The sequence below is a fragment of the Condylostylus longicornis genome, unplaced genomic scaffold (assembly GCF_029603195.1).
Source record: "Condylostylus longicornis isolate FDR11 unplaced genomic scaffold, ASM2960319v2 ptg000075l, whole genome shotgun sequence".
Classification (NCBI taxonomy): Eukaryota; Metazoa; Arthropoda; class Insecta; order Diptera; family Dolichopodidae; genus Condylostylus; species Condylostylus longicornis.
This window is the reverse complement of record NW_026578043.1, coordinates 2,890,498-2,906,669: the sequence shown is the minus strand read 5'-3', so window position 1 is coordinate 2,906,669 and position 16,172 is coordinate 2,890,498. Positions and strand designations below refer to the sequence as shown.

Below are 16,172 nucleotides of genomic sequence, written 5' to 3'. Positions count from 1 at the left end.
ACTACTTCATTTTTATTTGTTGAATAAATTCAAAAATAATTTGAAATAATAGAAAGGTTCAATATATGAAAAACTGAGAGTCATAAGCCATTCAGGTAATTAATATGTTAAAAAAATTTTGTTTAAAATCGAGCGTTTTAAGGTTTCCACAATAAATTTGAATGTGATATCCAAATTCAAGTTTATTGCTACTAATATCGTCTACACTTAAATTAAGATCGACTCATTTACAAAATAATTAATTCATTGTTTTCCTGTTTTATGAAAATTCTAAATAAACTACTTCTATAAAAAATTTTTATTTAGCATTCGGTAATCATCACTATGAAAAGCAACACTATTCTTGTAGTTATAAAAAATAAAATTGCATATATTTGGGCTAACATATTTTAAAAAATTAATTAAGAAAATGTATGCAATTTCTTTTTTTTTATAAAGTTCCTAGTTAAGTTTCCAATTTTAATTTTTGAATTTCCCGTTTTTAGAATAAAATTTTTTAGCAACACGTTCTGCAAAAATAAATATTATCTAACAATTATAATAAAAATTAATTTTAATTCAACATCCTTTCCTCATTATCCTTTTTAATAAAATCTATAAACGATTTATATTATTAAAGCTCATTATTGCGGGTATTTATTTCTTAAATCACATAAACTTATGAAAAATGTACTCAAAAATAAAAAAGATGGATATGAGGACTAAACTGGAATATTAATTTAATAAAACTTAATTTGCTATATGAATTGCAAAAACATTTGTTTTAACATTTTCCTTGGCTTTTCAGTCAATTTCTTAACAATATATGGAAAAACCTTTCACTCTAATCCCGCCCATCCTCTTACCTTTGTAATGTCTGTACGGTATATACCCAAAAAAAAAAAAGAGTTTTTTTTTTGGTTTGAAATATTTCTCATAAAATAAAGAAAAAACTACAAAAAAATGAAAAAGAAAATTGCGTGTAAATAACTTTTAATAGGGGAAAATAAAAAGTCTCTCAAACCCCAAGAGTGAAACTATATATACAGTTAATATTCAAATACATACATATTTATACACAAATGTATAAATGTATGAATACATACACATAATAATATGTAATTGTATTCAATTAATTGTGTATAATATATAGAATGAGCACAATGTGTAGATATATAAAATAAAAATCAATTTTTACGATTATCCGTTATCACTGTTAGTTTTATGAGGTATTTAATTAGTTAACAAGTCATAAAAGAGAACATTAAATACCGTTTATTTGATTCACAACAATAATGAAAGCTTTTTACTTAGCAAAAATAGTTTGTGAGTATACAGATTAAGGAAAATAATACTTGGATGAAACAACTGTCACAAGGAAACCTGATATTGAATTCCTAAAATAGTGTATCACTATGCTATTCAGCTAATAACATTCATATGGTGAATTATTCAGCAATACCTTAAATATAATTGGAATTTAAATTGCATTTTATATTAACTGGATTTTAGAGATTTTTATTTCTCTTTAATAATTACATCCATTTAGTAAGTTAAATTTTAATAATCTATTTTATGCTACAAAATTTAACATACGTCAAATAAAATATCTGAGTAAAACAATTATATAAATAAAATTAAGTATATAAATAAATTTTCAATATAAGAGTCTAAGGCTACTTCGACTCTGACCTCTGGATTTGGCTCTTACTATGATCTCTGGACATGCTTTTTGAAACGTTAGCTCTAATCTATTACTTTTTCTTTTTTTATAGAATACAAAATTTTTTATTAAAGGTACCACATATAAAATATAAAAATATTAAATTAGAAGAACTTTAAGTAAAAATTACAATAAATTATAGTTTTGCTTAAGTTTCAATACAGGAACTGTTATATAAAGTAGAATCAAAAGTGCTTATGACCAGTTAAAATAATATGAAGAATATTATATAAACATTATAATTTATGTAAAGAAATCACTATTTTCCCGAATCTACAACTTAAGGTAACTTAATTTCAAAATTTCACTCATATTATGTATTATTCCTACACATAACAATTCGAGATCCAAGATTCGAGTTTATGTATACCATTTCCGGAAAATTATAGATTGGCATAATTGAATATATGAGCTTTCTTGCATTGCTTTATATTTAATTTTAATAAAGTGTTTCTGTATAATTTGATTATTTTAATTAATTTTAGAATAATTATTGAATATTTAAATATGATTTTGATTTTGAATTTGCCACTTTACTTAGCAATATAAGATGTTCCGAAAACTAAAAATATAACAATACGATTACTTAATTTTTGTCACAAGTATTAAAAATTTACCATAACAAATTGCTCGAATTCAATTAAGATATATTAAAAACTTTGTCTACAAAGCTAATTTATTTATGTAGAAACAGGAACTATGTTAGATAACAATATAGGTTTCGTATGTGAGTACAAAACTTTTCAGTTAAATTTGCAGAATCTTTACCAATAATTACATATCTTTAAATATTATTTTTTCTGTTCAAGGAAACTGTATTGTATTGTAAGAAAGGAAAAATTTTGGAAAGAATACGTATTACATTAAGTATACTTTACATAAAATTTACTTACTAACTTGATTTACTTAAAAGTGTTTCGATTGGAATATTCAAAATATTGAAATTTCAAAGTATTAAGAAAACTAACAATTCATATTACAATTACAAATTAATTAACAAAAACACCACGATCATAAAATATACTTTGATCTCACCAACAATATTTTTAGCTGATACACGAACCAATACTTTTTAATTTTACACCTGAAATAATAGTTCACCAATATCTTACAAACAGGTAAAATTTGATTAGTAAAGGTAATAGTCTCTTAGATAGGTAATTTAAGAAAAGACGAAGATCTGTAAAATTAGTTTCAAATGTGTTTTCTTCAACAACACTGCTATTGTCATTTCATTCATTAACAGTGGAATTACATTTTTTTGTTTTCAAATTAAAATACAATAAAATATCAATGTATTTATTGTTAAAAATATTTGAAAAATAATAAAAAATTAATATTTAATCAAAAAACAAAATAATTTAAATAAAAATTTTAATATTTACTTTGAAATAAGCAATTTATTTGGGAGAGTTTACCAAGGATGAACATGAGAATGAAATTTCTTCTCAAGAAATTTTTTTGATTCATAATTTATCAAAATAAATGTAATAGTGAACATGTGTGTGAGTGTATATGTGTCAAAATTATAGGTTTCTGTAAAATATTTTGACGATCGGTATTTTTTGTATAAATGTGTTAGTGTTTTGTTTACATTTTTTTACTTTTGTATAAATATATGTATTTTGTTGTGCGCTCAACAATACTAATATTATTGTTTTGAAAAGAATGTGCTTTTAAATTTTGTAATAATCAATTTAGTTTTTCAATATATTATATACCTAGTATTCAAGAATATAGAAAATTTAAATATTGCAACATTACATAAATTTTAAAGTAAATTTTGATATATACTTTTAAAATCAATAGACAATGGGTACACGTGTACCTCCACCACCAACACCAATGTGTGATAAAGCAATGGCTGGAATTCCACAATTAATTGATGATTTACAAAGATTATCAGAAGATCAGGATAGTTCTGATGTTGTTTTTATACTTGGACGTGAAGAAGAACGTATTTATGCTCATCGTATAATGTTAATGGCAAGGTAAGTAACATACCCTATGTATATTAACGCTTATGTATATAGTACGAAAACAGTAAGAGTGCAAATAACGAAAAAAGTAAAATGCAAGTTAAATTTAAATATTTAAAATGTTGAAAATTTAAAAGAAATTGATTGAAAGAATTTTGTTCAAATGGATGATCATGTACTTATTCTTCAAATTTGTGATATTTAAAATATTTTCTATATTTAAGTTGTATTTTGAGAAACAAGATTACAAAGGAGCTAGTATAATGAAATATTGGGAAACTAATATCAATTCAATTAAAGTACAATTACTTTTTGAACAATATACTTTTGCCTTGATGAAAACAAACAAAAACAATTTCTTCACACAACTGCTGAACAGGTATATGATGTTGGCTAAAAATACTTGCCTTGACTAACACAAATGTTAGAAACCCAGATACGGTCTCATCTGTCCTTATGGTTTCGAAACATTTACTATATATGGAAATATATAGTTTCGTCTTTTAAATTACTAAATATTATTTTCCAAATAATTTCCTGTGATTGTTTCAACTGTACAAAAAGAAAATTTTATTAACTTATTTTAATTAATATTCAAAAGCAATATGTGCTTTAAGTGATCTAATTAACATCATCAAATTTGAATCAAAAGCTAGCCGCTTCATCTTTACACCATAACTTTTTTCTTTTATGCTTATAAATACAAAATATATTTTATTTGAATAGCAGAAGATTTAGATTTGAGGTGCAACAACACCAGGATCAAAAAATGCCGCTCCCTTGCCTTATATTTATTGTATGTGCTTCATAAATTGTAAAATCAAAGGAACATAAAATCAAAAATTTTTTTGGAAGATTTTAAAATTTTACAATGGAAAAAAAAACAATTCTACTGCTATATAAATTCTTCTTTTTCCATTATGTATATTAAATAGCTAACGCCAATCGAAAGAAAATTTGCCAATTCTCATAAGATATTTTTTTCGTTTCTTTTTGAAGAGGACTATTTCAATTACAGATTCTCTAATTTTTAAAAACAAATACATTCAATTTGTTGTCCTTTAATAATCAAGAGCATTGTATTTTCATTATATAACATTTACCAAATCCCTAAGAAGAAAAATACAGTCCTTTAAATATTCTATGGTAGTATATTAAAGGGGATACTCTAAAAATAACAAATCAAAATTAATTTTATATAGTATAAGAAATAGGAAAAAGACAGAAAATGTTTACGTTTTATTCACTAAGGAATTAAAATTTTCTTATCATTGTTCAAAGTGAATTTTGAAAAATTTTGTCGCATATTTGAAACATATACGAAAAAAAGAAAATTGTTTTAGAAATACAAAAAAGGATCTAAAGTTCTAAGTTTCTTAATTAATTTGATTTATTTCTGTGTTTCGTATTAATTTCACTACTTATTTCTTTTCATCTAATCTCGCAAATAGAGTGGTTAAAATACTCCATCTTTTCAAAATATGATCTAGAACTATGGAGATTGTGATATTTCATGCAATAATTTTGCAATTTACATAAAACGTTACGCAAAACCCTAGAATATAGCGAGTTCACTAATACTAATATGATATTATGAATTAATTATCACAATTTAGAAGGAAAAATATTGTTCAACTAACCAATGAATAGTTTTACAAAATTTTGGAAATTTAAATTTAATTTCAATCATAAAGTTTTATTTTTAAATCTGGTTTAGAGTACATTATTTCATCATTTATTCTTATTATGAGTTACATAAGATTCTATCCACTTGACTTGAGTTTTCTTAAATTTTTCGATACCACTTTAACCGTGCTTTATACACTCAACAGTTTCGTTTTAATTGAATTTACTTTATACGGAACAGATGGTCATTTATTATGTTCCACAATTCATTTAAATTTTCGGGAAAAATTAATGTAAGTTGAAGAACCTAACAAATTTGGAATACTTTTTTCAACATTGGTAAGGTTTTTTAAAGTAAAAACTGCATTCATGACAATTAAGTCAAAACAACTTGAACACTTATTGGAATATTCACTTATTCCAATATTTCAGAAAATTCAAAAATTTTTTTCCATTACTCAATATTTTTCTCATACCATAAATAAGAAATCAATTTCTTTTTAAAGTCGGAAAATTCTTTTCAAGTGATTATTGGTTTTTGGTAAGAAAAAGAAAAATAAAAGTTAAAAATAATAAAAAAAATACCAATTCATTTTCTCAAACAAAAAATATCAAATTATCACCCAAACGCACCCTTTCCACTAACGTCAATTTCAATCCATATCGAAAACTTCTTCTTATTTTTTTCCTCAATGTTGAATGGAAACAATCAAAACCATATGAAAAAGGAAAAAAAAAGTGAAAAAAGAATTTTGATATCCTGGATCCAGAAACTTAAATAAATATTGAATGTCCGAAATAGAAAAGCCATTAACACTCTTCTTATTTCGTTTGTAGAAAAAAAAAATAAAAACAGTTGAATTTTTTTTTTCGAAAAAGGATGTTCTAAGGAGATATTATAAGGATATACACATGATTATGACAACCAGTTTAATTTTCATCTTAAAAATTTCTTTTTGTTTTTTTTGGTTCAATGGTGTTCTGTTTTGGGACTTTAACTTTGGTAAATTTAGAGAAAATTCCGTAACACTTAATTTATTTCTCGTATTTGGTACAAAATAAAGGGTAAATAATTGCGAGTTTTTTTTAGCACATTTTGAATATTTAAAATTATAAAAATGCTAGCGTTACTACAATCGTTTGTCAATTAGTGGTTCATTCATTGTTGTATTCAAATATATGCCTCCATCCATTTTTAAAGCTTATTTTTATTTTTAAAATTCAAATTTTCTACAAAAATTAACTTTAGTATAAGGTTATGCTAAATTCATTACCTTACTTTTTATTCCTAATCCACTAGCTTCTCATCTCGCCCGTTGTTTTGAATAAAATCGAAAAGAGGAAGAAAAGAATTTATAGGAACGAGATAATGAAATGAAATATAAGAACACATTGCACAAAATATAATGACTACATTCCTACAAATTTAGTTGTTAAAATGAAATGTACTCTTTGATTCTCTATGCTTTTAAAATTCTTTCTTAATATTAAGATAGAAAGCCATACTGAAAATAAAACTGAATTAAAATCATTTTAAAATTTCTTATTAGCAAGAGTTCAACTTTTAACAAATTTGTTTACTTTTCATATCAAAATAACTATAATGAAAGATTGGAACATGCACATATATGCCTATAAAAATTTTAGATAATTCCATAATTTCAGTAATTTAAAAATGCTCTCTCAGTCCAACACAATTTTTATTTCAAATGTAGTTTTTATACCATCATTTCACAATAGTGTTTTAATATACAACTTAATAACCAATTAATATAATAGTATATAATATAGTAAATATATAGTATATAGTAATTCTGATTCTGGGCACTAATTTTGTGGGTTATACATATATTTATTAAGAGCATTTAAAGCGACGATCAATAATTTCCTTTCAAGAATATCATGCTTTATATTTAAACTACACAATGGGCTTAATTTAATTTCATAGATAAGGGATAGAGCTAGAATAAGGCATACCTATATCTTCTTTAATATGCAACGAAAAATGTTTATAATGAAAGATTTCGTTCCCCTGCATATTATTGATATTACCTAATAAAATAAATTTATTGAATATTATCCTGTCTAATATCTTATGCGTGTACGAAACATGTAAAAATTTTATTTCAACAAATATCACTTAAAAAAGTCTTATAAATTACTAAAAAATTTGTTTAAAATTATACATTTAAATTTTTATACATAATTATTACGGTAAATTAATTTACCGAAATATAAATGTATGTTAGATTAACATTAGATCAATTTAAAGAAATAATGTCATCAGAATTTTATCTACCACTTCGTTTGTAACACTAAAAAATAAAGGCCCAAAATATAGACGCAAGAATATTTTTTTTATCAGCATCGATTTCTGAATCTATTTAATTTAACTATGTTCTGAATTTAACCATGTCTGTTCGCCTGTCGGTTTATCTGTCCGTCGCATAATTATAAATGACTTAAATTTAAATAAATGATTTATGTAACTAAATAGTTACAGACCCTTATTTTTGATTTTAATGTGGTATTTAAAAGAGTAGGTCAAGTACTCGCCATACGAATTTGAAACTTATTGGACTATATATCAGAAATTATAGAAGCTATTGTATAGAAATTTCGCATAAGCAACTTAATTATTAGCGTTGTTGTTATGTTAAGAATTACTAAAATTTTTCGACCCCTTGTGATAGCCGTCATAAAAATTCAAGAAATATTTTGGTCATATTATTGGAAATTGTTGAAATCATTATTTTCGAAAAAAGAATTAGAGATTGTATAAATTTATATGGTAACTGCCATATATGTATTAAGTAGCACAATAAATCAAAAAAACCAAAGGCCGTATGAAACAATTTGACAATTATTATGATAAAGCTTTTAAAATCATTCATTCGTACGTGTATCACAGAGTTAACGCGATCAATTGTATCTGTACTAGTTTTTTTAATAAAATCTAAATTAAATATTATTTTATATGAAATAAATTATAGTAATCTAGTAAAAAATTAAAATGAATTACTTTCCATTACAAATTCAGGTTTTTTTCCCTTCAGTATTTTAGTTTTTGCTTAACTCTTTAAATAATTTAAATTAATTTATTTATGTTTGTGTATAAGAAAATCATTCAAATTTTTATTTCTTAGTGAATTGTTTGTTGTCAAGACTAAATAATTACTTCTTTATTCTTAATAGAAAAAGTGTGAATACGAAGACATTGCTCAGAAAAAGAATAATTTTATTGGTAAATTAATATTTTAGAGCTTTAACAATTACAAAAAAACTCAATAAAAATTATCTTACTAAAGAAAAACAGAAGCAGTGGTTTTGACGGCAGTATACAAAATTCATAGTACTCTACTCTTTGATTTTCAGTACATAATGACAACCTAAATCTTTCAATATACACACAGAATAGAAGTCACGTTACAAAATTCAGGAATAGAATCTTGAATATACTAGCTCGCGTATATACTAGGATCTGTTATTTGGAAAATTACATCACATGAACACATGCAACTTACTTAACTTTTGCTCAACTGGTAAATAAGAAGGAAATATAAAGGAAGAGGATCTAAATTTACTTACAAACTCTATATTTTATAAGCATCTTATATAAATTTGTAAATTTCATATAGTAGTACATAGTCTAAAAACTGATATATTCAGTTTTAAGTTTCTCCTTTGGAACTTCAGCTATTTTTCAAAAAATTAGAGTAAAATTCTATTCAAGTGAAATTAAAAAAAAAATTGTTTATTTGTATTTTGAATTGAATTTTAAATTCATTCCTTCAATTTATTTTCCTTTTCAATAAAATTTTTCAATCGTAAGTCAAAGTGGAAATTGAAAAAGAAAACGCAAAAAATATGTTAAAAACCACATGAGGGGGATGGTGGTGAAACAGGTAACTTTACGGCAATATATGAAATTCAAAAACTTACGAAATTTTTTGTGCCCTCCTGATAGCTCTTCAGTTTTATTGATTGAATCATTTTCCACTTCTTATTGTTTCACTTTTTTTTCTGAATTCTCCATCTATTTGCTCTTGAACACAAATCAAGCGGGATGTTTGAACATTTAAGGATTTCAATAAATAAATGTAAAAGAGAAGGAAAAAAAATATTAAAATTAAAGAAAAAAATTGACAATTTATTTTGAATTTCGATTTTCTCACTTCCCGTACTGCGCTCTGTTTTTCATATTTTTTCCAAATTTTTTATTTCATGTTCGTTAAATTTCTTTTGACAAATTTTTCTCTCAGATACCTAGTTTGTAAATGAAATACAAGAGAAATTCACGACGTGCAAAAAAAAAACAACAAATTCATTTTAATATTTTTTTCTCTTTTGAAAAAGATATCCGTGTCTTTTTGAATATCTTGCAGCGCTACTAAAAGTGAAGATTTATCTTCAAAATTAAGGTTTTTTAATGCTATTGAAGTTCTTCAGAAATTAAATTTTTTACACCTTTTTCCATATTTTCCAAAGTTCACAAAATTAAGTCATTTTAATAGGCATGGTAACGCAACTTCCATAACAGTAATCATCGACTGAGCATAGGTCTATGACGTCATATGCCATTGTACGACATTAATTTTCCTTTTTAGTGTTTGATGTGGTTCGATTTGAAATCGTGATATTTTGGTTTCCTACTTTTTTCAATTTAACTTCAATTGAAGATCTAAAAGGGTTCGTGAAGATTTTTTTTTGAATCTTACGAATAATGTATATTTTATTTTAAAAAAATTAAGATATTAAGGTTTATTAATTTGGCAGCACTGATACCGTGGCACTTTGATTGCAAAAAATAATTTTTTCTGCAAGAACTGGATATACACACAGGGACTTACAATATACTAAATTCTACTTGAATCTAAAATTTTCGATTATAGTTACAACGGGAGGTACAAAGAAAGGTACCATGTACATATATATTCTCTGAGCTATATGTAATTATTTCAGTTCTGTATTGAAAATATAAAAATATAAAAATAAATGGGTTTCGATACAGCTGCTGATTACATGGTTTTCTTTTTTGATATTTTATTTGTTCATAACATTATAATAAATCTCTAATATAGCATTTATAACGCGAAGATTTTCATAGGGGGACGAAAGTAGTTCCTTCAAACTACAAAAAATTAAATTAATTAATTAACCCGAGACGTGGACTATAATTTTTTCAATCTACTTACATTAGGATAACTTTACTGAAAAATTTTTGCAGATAGAAACTTTTATCTTTTATAGAAGAAGTTAAATATTGTTATGAAATAAAATTCAATGAAATAAAAAAATCGGGCGAAAGACCTATTTTTAATTATACACTTTACAAAATAACTTTAAAGTTATATTTTTAAATGAGAAATCGGTAATATGATGCCAACTTGCTTGACTTTTCAACAAAATAATGTGAAAATTCAGCAAAATAATTTTAAATTATAACAAAAATTACAACTTTTCTTAGTAATTTTGAATTCAAATTGAAATTTGAATAATTTTAAATTTAAAAAAAAAAAAACTTATTCAATATTAATTAATCAACTATTTTTTTTTAATTTTAATATACTGTTATTAAAATTTAAAAAAAAAATAATTTGAAAATTTTCTTATATTTTGTTGTTCTTGTTCTCAGAGAAAAAGGACTGTATTTTATTGTGAATATTATTGTGAATATTCTTACAAATAATTGTGAATTTGAATAAAATATAAAAATTGTTTTTTGCTGTTAAACACAGATGTCAGCAAAGTAGGAAAAATTAATTATATTTATAAAGACCATGCGATATCTGTTTTTTATGAAAGATATTTTTGAGAATCAGCACAGCACATAAAGACTATAAGTACTCAATAAAAAATCGCATATATTTCCAAAATGAATTTGATAATATTGTTAATCTTTAATGTATAAAAAGTTTTTTTTTTACCATCTGCTTATGTCTTCTTTATTAGATGTAAAAGTTTTCAAACAGCAAAACGTGGAGAGCTGTGTCGAATACCGGGTAGCACTGTATCACCTGCAGCACCAGGAAGTCCGACTCCTGTAAGATTGTCAAATGTAAATCCAGATGTTTTTCGTCAATTCATTTTATATATCTACACTGGAAAAGTAAATAGAAACAAGTTAAAAATTTAAAAAAAAACCATGCTTAAAAGTAAATTTTTTAAAATAAGAATATGGGATTTTTTTAGATCATTATGCAAGATTCAAGAGTTTTCGAAATGATGACATTAGCCCAAGATATGGGAGTCGAAGAACTAAGAGGAGCTTGTGAAGATCACGTAATTTCAACTCTTTCGGTAGATAATGCATGTACGTTTCTAATAGCTGTAATGCAGATTCATGAAAAGGCGTCTGGTAAGATTAATCATGATTATATGTTGATAATATTTTTTTATTGCTGTTTACTTCATAATCGAAATTACGCACATTTCAGAGTCAAATTTTTCAAATACATAGAAAAAAAATAAATTGAATAAATACAGTAATACCCCGCACTTACGTACCCTTTGGGACCGGAGCGTGTACGTAAAACAAAAATGTACGTAGAATGAATCTACTACTTTATTGATGAATAATATGTTTGAAACAAACTAAAACAATAAATATATAAATAAAAAGAAAAAGAGGGATATTATGTATGCAGTTTTATACTTTTATTTCACACGTTTTTATACTATATTTAACACTTAACGTGTATTAAAAAAACAAAACAAAAAACAAATGCATATACATATATAAATATCAAACAAAACTGAAATATAAAACATAAACTTCAAAATTCATCAATACATAATTTAAATATAAATAAAAACACGTTGTTACAAGTGTACATTCTCAATTTGGTATACATAATTTTTTTTTCCATAAATTTCAAAACCAGAAAAAATGTACTTGTACGTAAGTGTGGATCATTGTACGTATAATGGGCAATTGGGGACAAAAATGAGATGTACGTAAGTGCGAGGGTACGTAAAACGAGCGTACGTAACACGGGGTATTACTGTACTTCTTTGACTTGCTTCTTTTGCTATTTATTTTGCAATTTTAACACGAAAGTATAGGTGTCGCTTGAAGAAGTTAAAATAATATTTGTGAATGTCATTTGTGTTTCTTATTTCATTTTGCTTTTAGTTAAGTTGATAAGTGACATTTAAAAGCCGCGTCTTTTGTGTATTAATAAAATAAACGTTTATTAATCCTGTTTTTTTTATTATAATTTTCATTTAAATTAAAGTATTATTAAATAAAGTAACCATGTCTTACAAAGGGAATACAAAAGTTCAAAAAGTTATGGTTCAACCCATTAACTTAATTTTTCGATATTTACAAAATCGATCTAGAGTTCAAGTTTGGCTGTATGAAAATATATCACTAAGAATCGAAGGACATATTGTGGGATTTGATGAATATATGAATCTTGTCCTAGATGATGCGGAAGAAGTATATGTCAAGACGAGGCAAAGAAAAAACTTGGGTAGAATAATGCTTAAAGGAGATAATATAACGTTGATTCAAAATGTTAATCCTACAAAAGATTAAGGTTAGGTTAAGACAACCAAAAAGTAATATTAAATAATTTCCATAATTTGAATTGTAAAATTTAAATTTAGATTTAAGGCGAACATATGATATGAAATTTAGAATTGAATACATAAAAGATTAAATACCTGACTTGAAAGAGAAGTGTTTTTTTTTATTGATTTATGCGAATGAACAGGTTAAATCGGGCGGGTTTTTAAAAGTAGTAAAGAGCGAAGAAGAAAATGTGCTTAATTTTTAGCGAAAGAAAATTGCTATGATATTGTACATATGATTAGAGCATCCTTTAAGCTTGTTTTGATATTTTTTAGCCAAATGTGCAGCATCATTTATGGAAAGGTGTATTATATACATTGGTGAAAATGCTTCCGAAGTTGTGAAAACTAACTCATTTTTAAATTTAACCAAGGACGGTTTGATAAAATTGATTTCATCAGATTATGTAAGTTTCAAGATTCACACTACTCGTTTTTACATATTTTAAAAAGTGCTGCTATGTTATTGTGGTGCACATATATACACATATATAGCTATAAATTCTTTTTGTAGTTTTGTTTAGAAGAAGAAAACGTTTGGCGTTGCGTTTTAGCGTGGGCAAAAAATCAAGCTGGAGTAACACAACCAACAGCCCATTGGACTGAAGAGGAAAGAGTTCGCGTTTGTCAACATCTCTCCGGCGTAATGGGATATGTAAGGCTACTACTTATTGACAGTCAAGTATTTGCTGAAGAAGTAGAACCCACTGGTGCAGTTCCAATGGAACTATCATTAGAAAGGTATCGATATGCTGCATTGAATTCAAATAAAATGGGTGGTGGTACACCGATTCCACCTCCAACAGTCCCCTTACCTGGGGGTCCACTGCAGGAAAATGATAAACGTCTACAGCCTCGTCTCATGATGAATATGTTTCCTGGATCTGTAATATTAAAAAAAGATAAATTGCATCTGCAAGGAGTTTTAAATGGTTGGTATGGTGTACCAAAACAAAGTTGGAGATTGATATTTCGTGCGTCAACCCATGGATTCAATGCAACATCATTTCATAGACATTGTGATGGAATATTTCCATGTTTTGTTATAGCAATTGTATGAAATAATTTAATTTTCTCGTAAATTAAGATTTTATTTTATGTAGCTTTTTTTATATTAAGGGTACCCGCGGTGAAATTAGTGGTGGTTTTACGGATGTTCCATGGGGCAAAACTAATCGAAAAGGTGGTTACATTCATTCAGATCGTGCATTTTTATTTACGTTAAACTCTAATAATGAATCTCCATGCAAATTTGATATTATTAAGAAGCCATATGCTATTTGTTATCATCCTGAGTAAGACATTCATTTTAAATTTTACCAGAAAACATAAAATTTTATTCTTTTAGTTGTGGTCCAATATTCGGAGGTGGCGCTGACTTACTTATTTCAAGTTGTTGCAACACAAATTCAGACTCATATTCGAATTTACCACATTCATATGATGGAATTAACGCAGATTTTAGTACGTTATTCGGAGATTATCATTTTCAAATAAATGATTATGAAGTATATACACTTGCTGCCCCCATTTCAACCCCATCATCGAATTTATTGTCAACCCAACCTGGTATCAAAATGAAATATGATCGTTATTAAAAGATACTAAAAAGACGTAGATTTTTCTTGAAAAATCATTGTATCAGTATTCTATGGTTGTATTGATAAGACCTTGTGAAACTTATCTTGCCTATATTTAATAAAGTATTTTAAATTTTATAAAACTCTTCATAAGATTGTGTTATTGGATACACTTCATAATAAAAATAAAGGTCAATAAAAATATGCAAATTCAACGGAAAAAGCCTAATTTTAAAAATCAATTTTGATTCAAGTAAAAATTTGGATAAAGCGAAATCGGATATCGACGAACAATTTGAATTTTATCGCAAGTTACTTTAAATAATTGTTCTTTCATACCTAAATACCATTATGAATGCAATTGTAAGTAAGAATGCAAGTATAAAATTTTATTTAGACATTTGCTAAAATTTCTACACATAATTTGTACATACATATGTATACAACATTCAATTTTATATGATAATATAACATTAAAATTTTTAGGCGAAAACTTAAAAATTTGCACAAATTTTCTATATATTTTTCTAAAAAGACGTGTTTTCTAATTTAGTTAATACTTAAATGACACCAAATTTCAAGATTTGTTGCGCAGCTATAACTGCATGGCATTATCAGAACAACTTTATAAATAAGATTTTCTCTAAAGTAAGATATCTATTTTTGAAGTTTAAGACGGTTATTAAACCTACAAAATTACAAAGGGAAAACACCTTCAAATTTTAAAACATGATGATTTAATAATTTTGATAATAAAATAATGCGCATTCTTAATCATATTCATTAATCAAATAAAAGGTCTAAACTGCAAGTTGAGTTACTATCTATTGCTAAAATTTTAGTTGGAACAATAGATTCAATTTAACTTATGGAGTATGAAAGCTCTTACGTTGCGAGAAAGATTTTTCAAAACACATACGCTTCCAGATATATGTACATATATTATAAATTTCTGGGTTATCAATTTGATTTAAGTCTTGGAATAATAGGTAAATATACAACAAATGGATTTTCAAAATATGTATTTTTACTATGAAAGCAATGATTTTAAAGATTTTATGTGTATGTTGCATCTAAAACATTTTGTTTGAACGAATTTGTATAAAAGTAACCTTGCAAACAAAACAAAATTGCAGAAGTCGGATATAGAAAAACCTAAAGGAATCTGAATGTTCAAAAAATAAAGATCACATACAAAATTAGCAATTTTAAAAAACGATCAAAAATCGAGCTAAATGAACAAAATTACCTAAGGTATATTTTTGGAGTTATACATACATATGTACATATGAATCAAATATGTACGTTAAAATTTTTAATACGTATATAAATACATTCTGAATTACCTACATGCGTGGGTACATATTCCCAATAAAGTTTAGAACTACATGCTGCATTACTCTGCCAACAGGAATTCAGAGAAATTTTATGCTCAAGATTACGGTGAATGACTTCAATACTAATATAGTTTAATATTTTACTCATAATAGATCTACCCAAGACAATTCTCCTGTAAATTTTCTACATGATATATTTTTCTACTAAAAAAAAAATATTAATAACTCACATATTTCTCTAAGTGTTATGCTGTCACATTTTTATCTTGAACAGGTTTCGTTATATATAACACATTTAAAATGTATTATAATGAATTATCTATTTTGGACAGAACTAATGTTTTATTTTTTATTTTATTTTACATGCTTA

General features: G+C 25.5%; 2 protein-coding genes across 2 annotated transcripts; both read left to right on the top strand.

Moving 5' to 3' along the window:
- The first annotated feature begins 3,514 nt into the window (after positions 1-3,514).
- On the top strand, positions 3,515-14,576 carry LOC129612616 (uncharacterized). Its single transcript, XM_055526309.1, has 7 exons — positions 3,515-3,693; positions 11,260-11,416; positions 11,500-11,665; positions 13,162-13,292; positions 13,400-13,939; positions 14,005-14,180; positions 14,234-14,576. The coding sequence occupies exons 1-7, from the start codon at positions 3,515-3,517 to the stop codon at positions 14,481-14,483; spliced, it is 1,599 nt and encodes a 532-aa protein (XP_055382284.1). The 3' UTR covers positions 14,484-14,576.
- Positions 12,457-13,069, top strand: LOC129612617 (probable small nuclear ribonucleoprotein E). Its single transcript, XM_055526310.1, has one exon. It carries the CDS (start codon positions 12,566-12,568, stop codon positions 12,848-12,850), a length of 285 nt encoding a protein of 94 aa, XP_055382285.1. The 5' UTR covers positions 12,457-12,565; the 3' UTR covers positions 12,851-13,069.
- Positions 14,577-16,172: the final 1,596 nt, after the last annotated feature.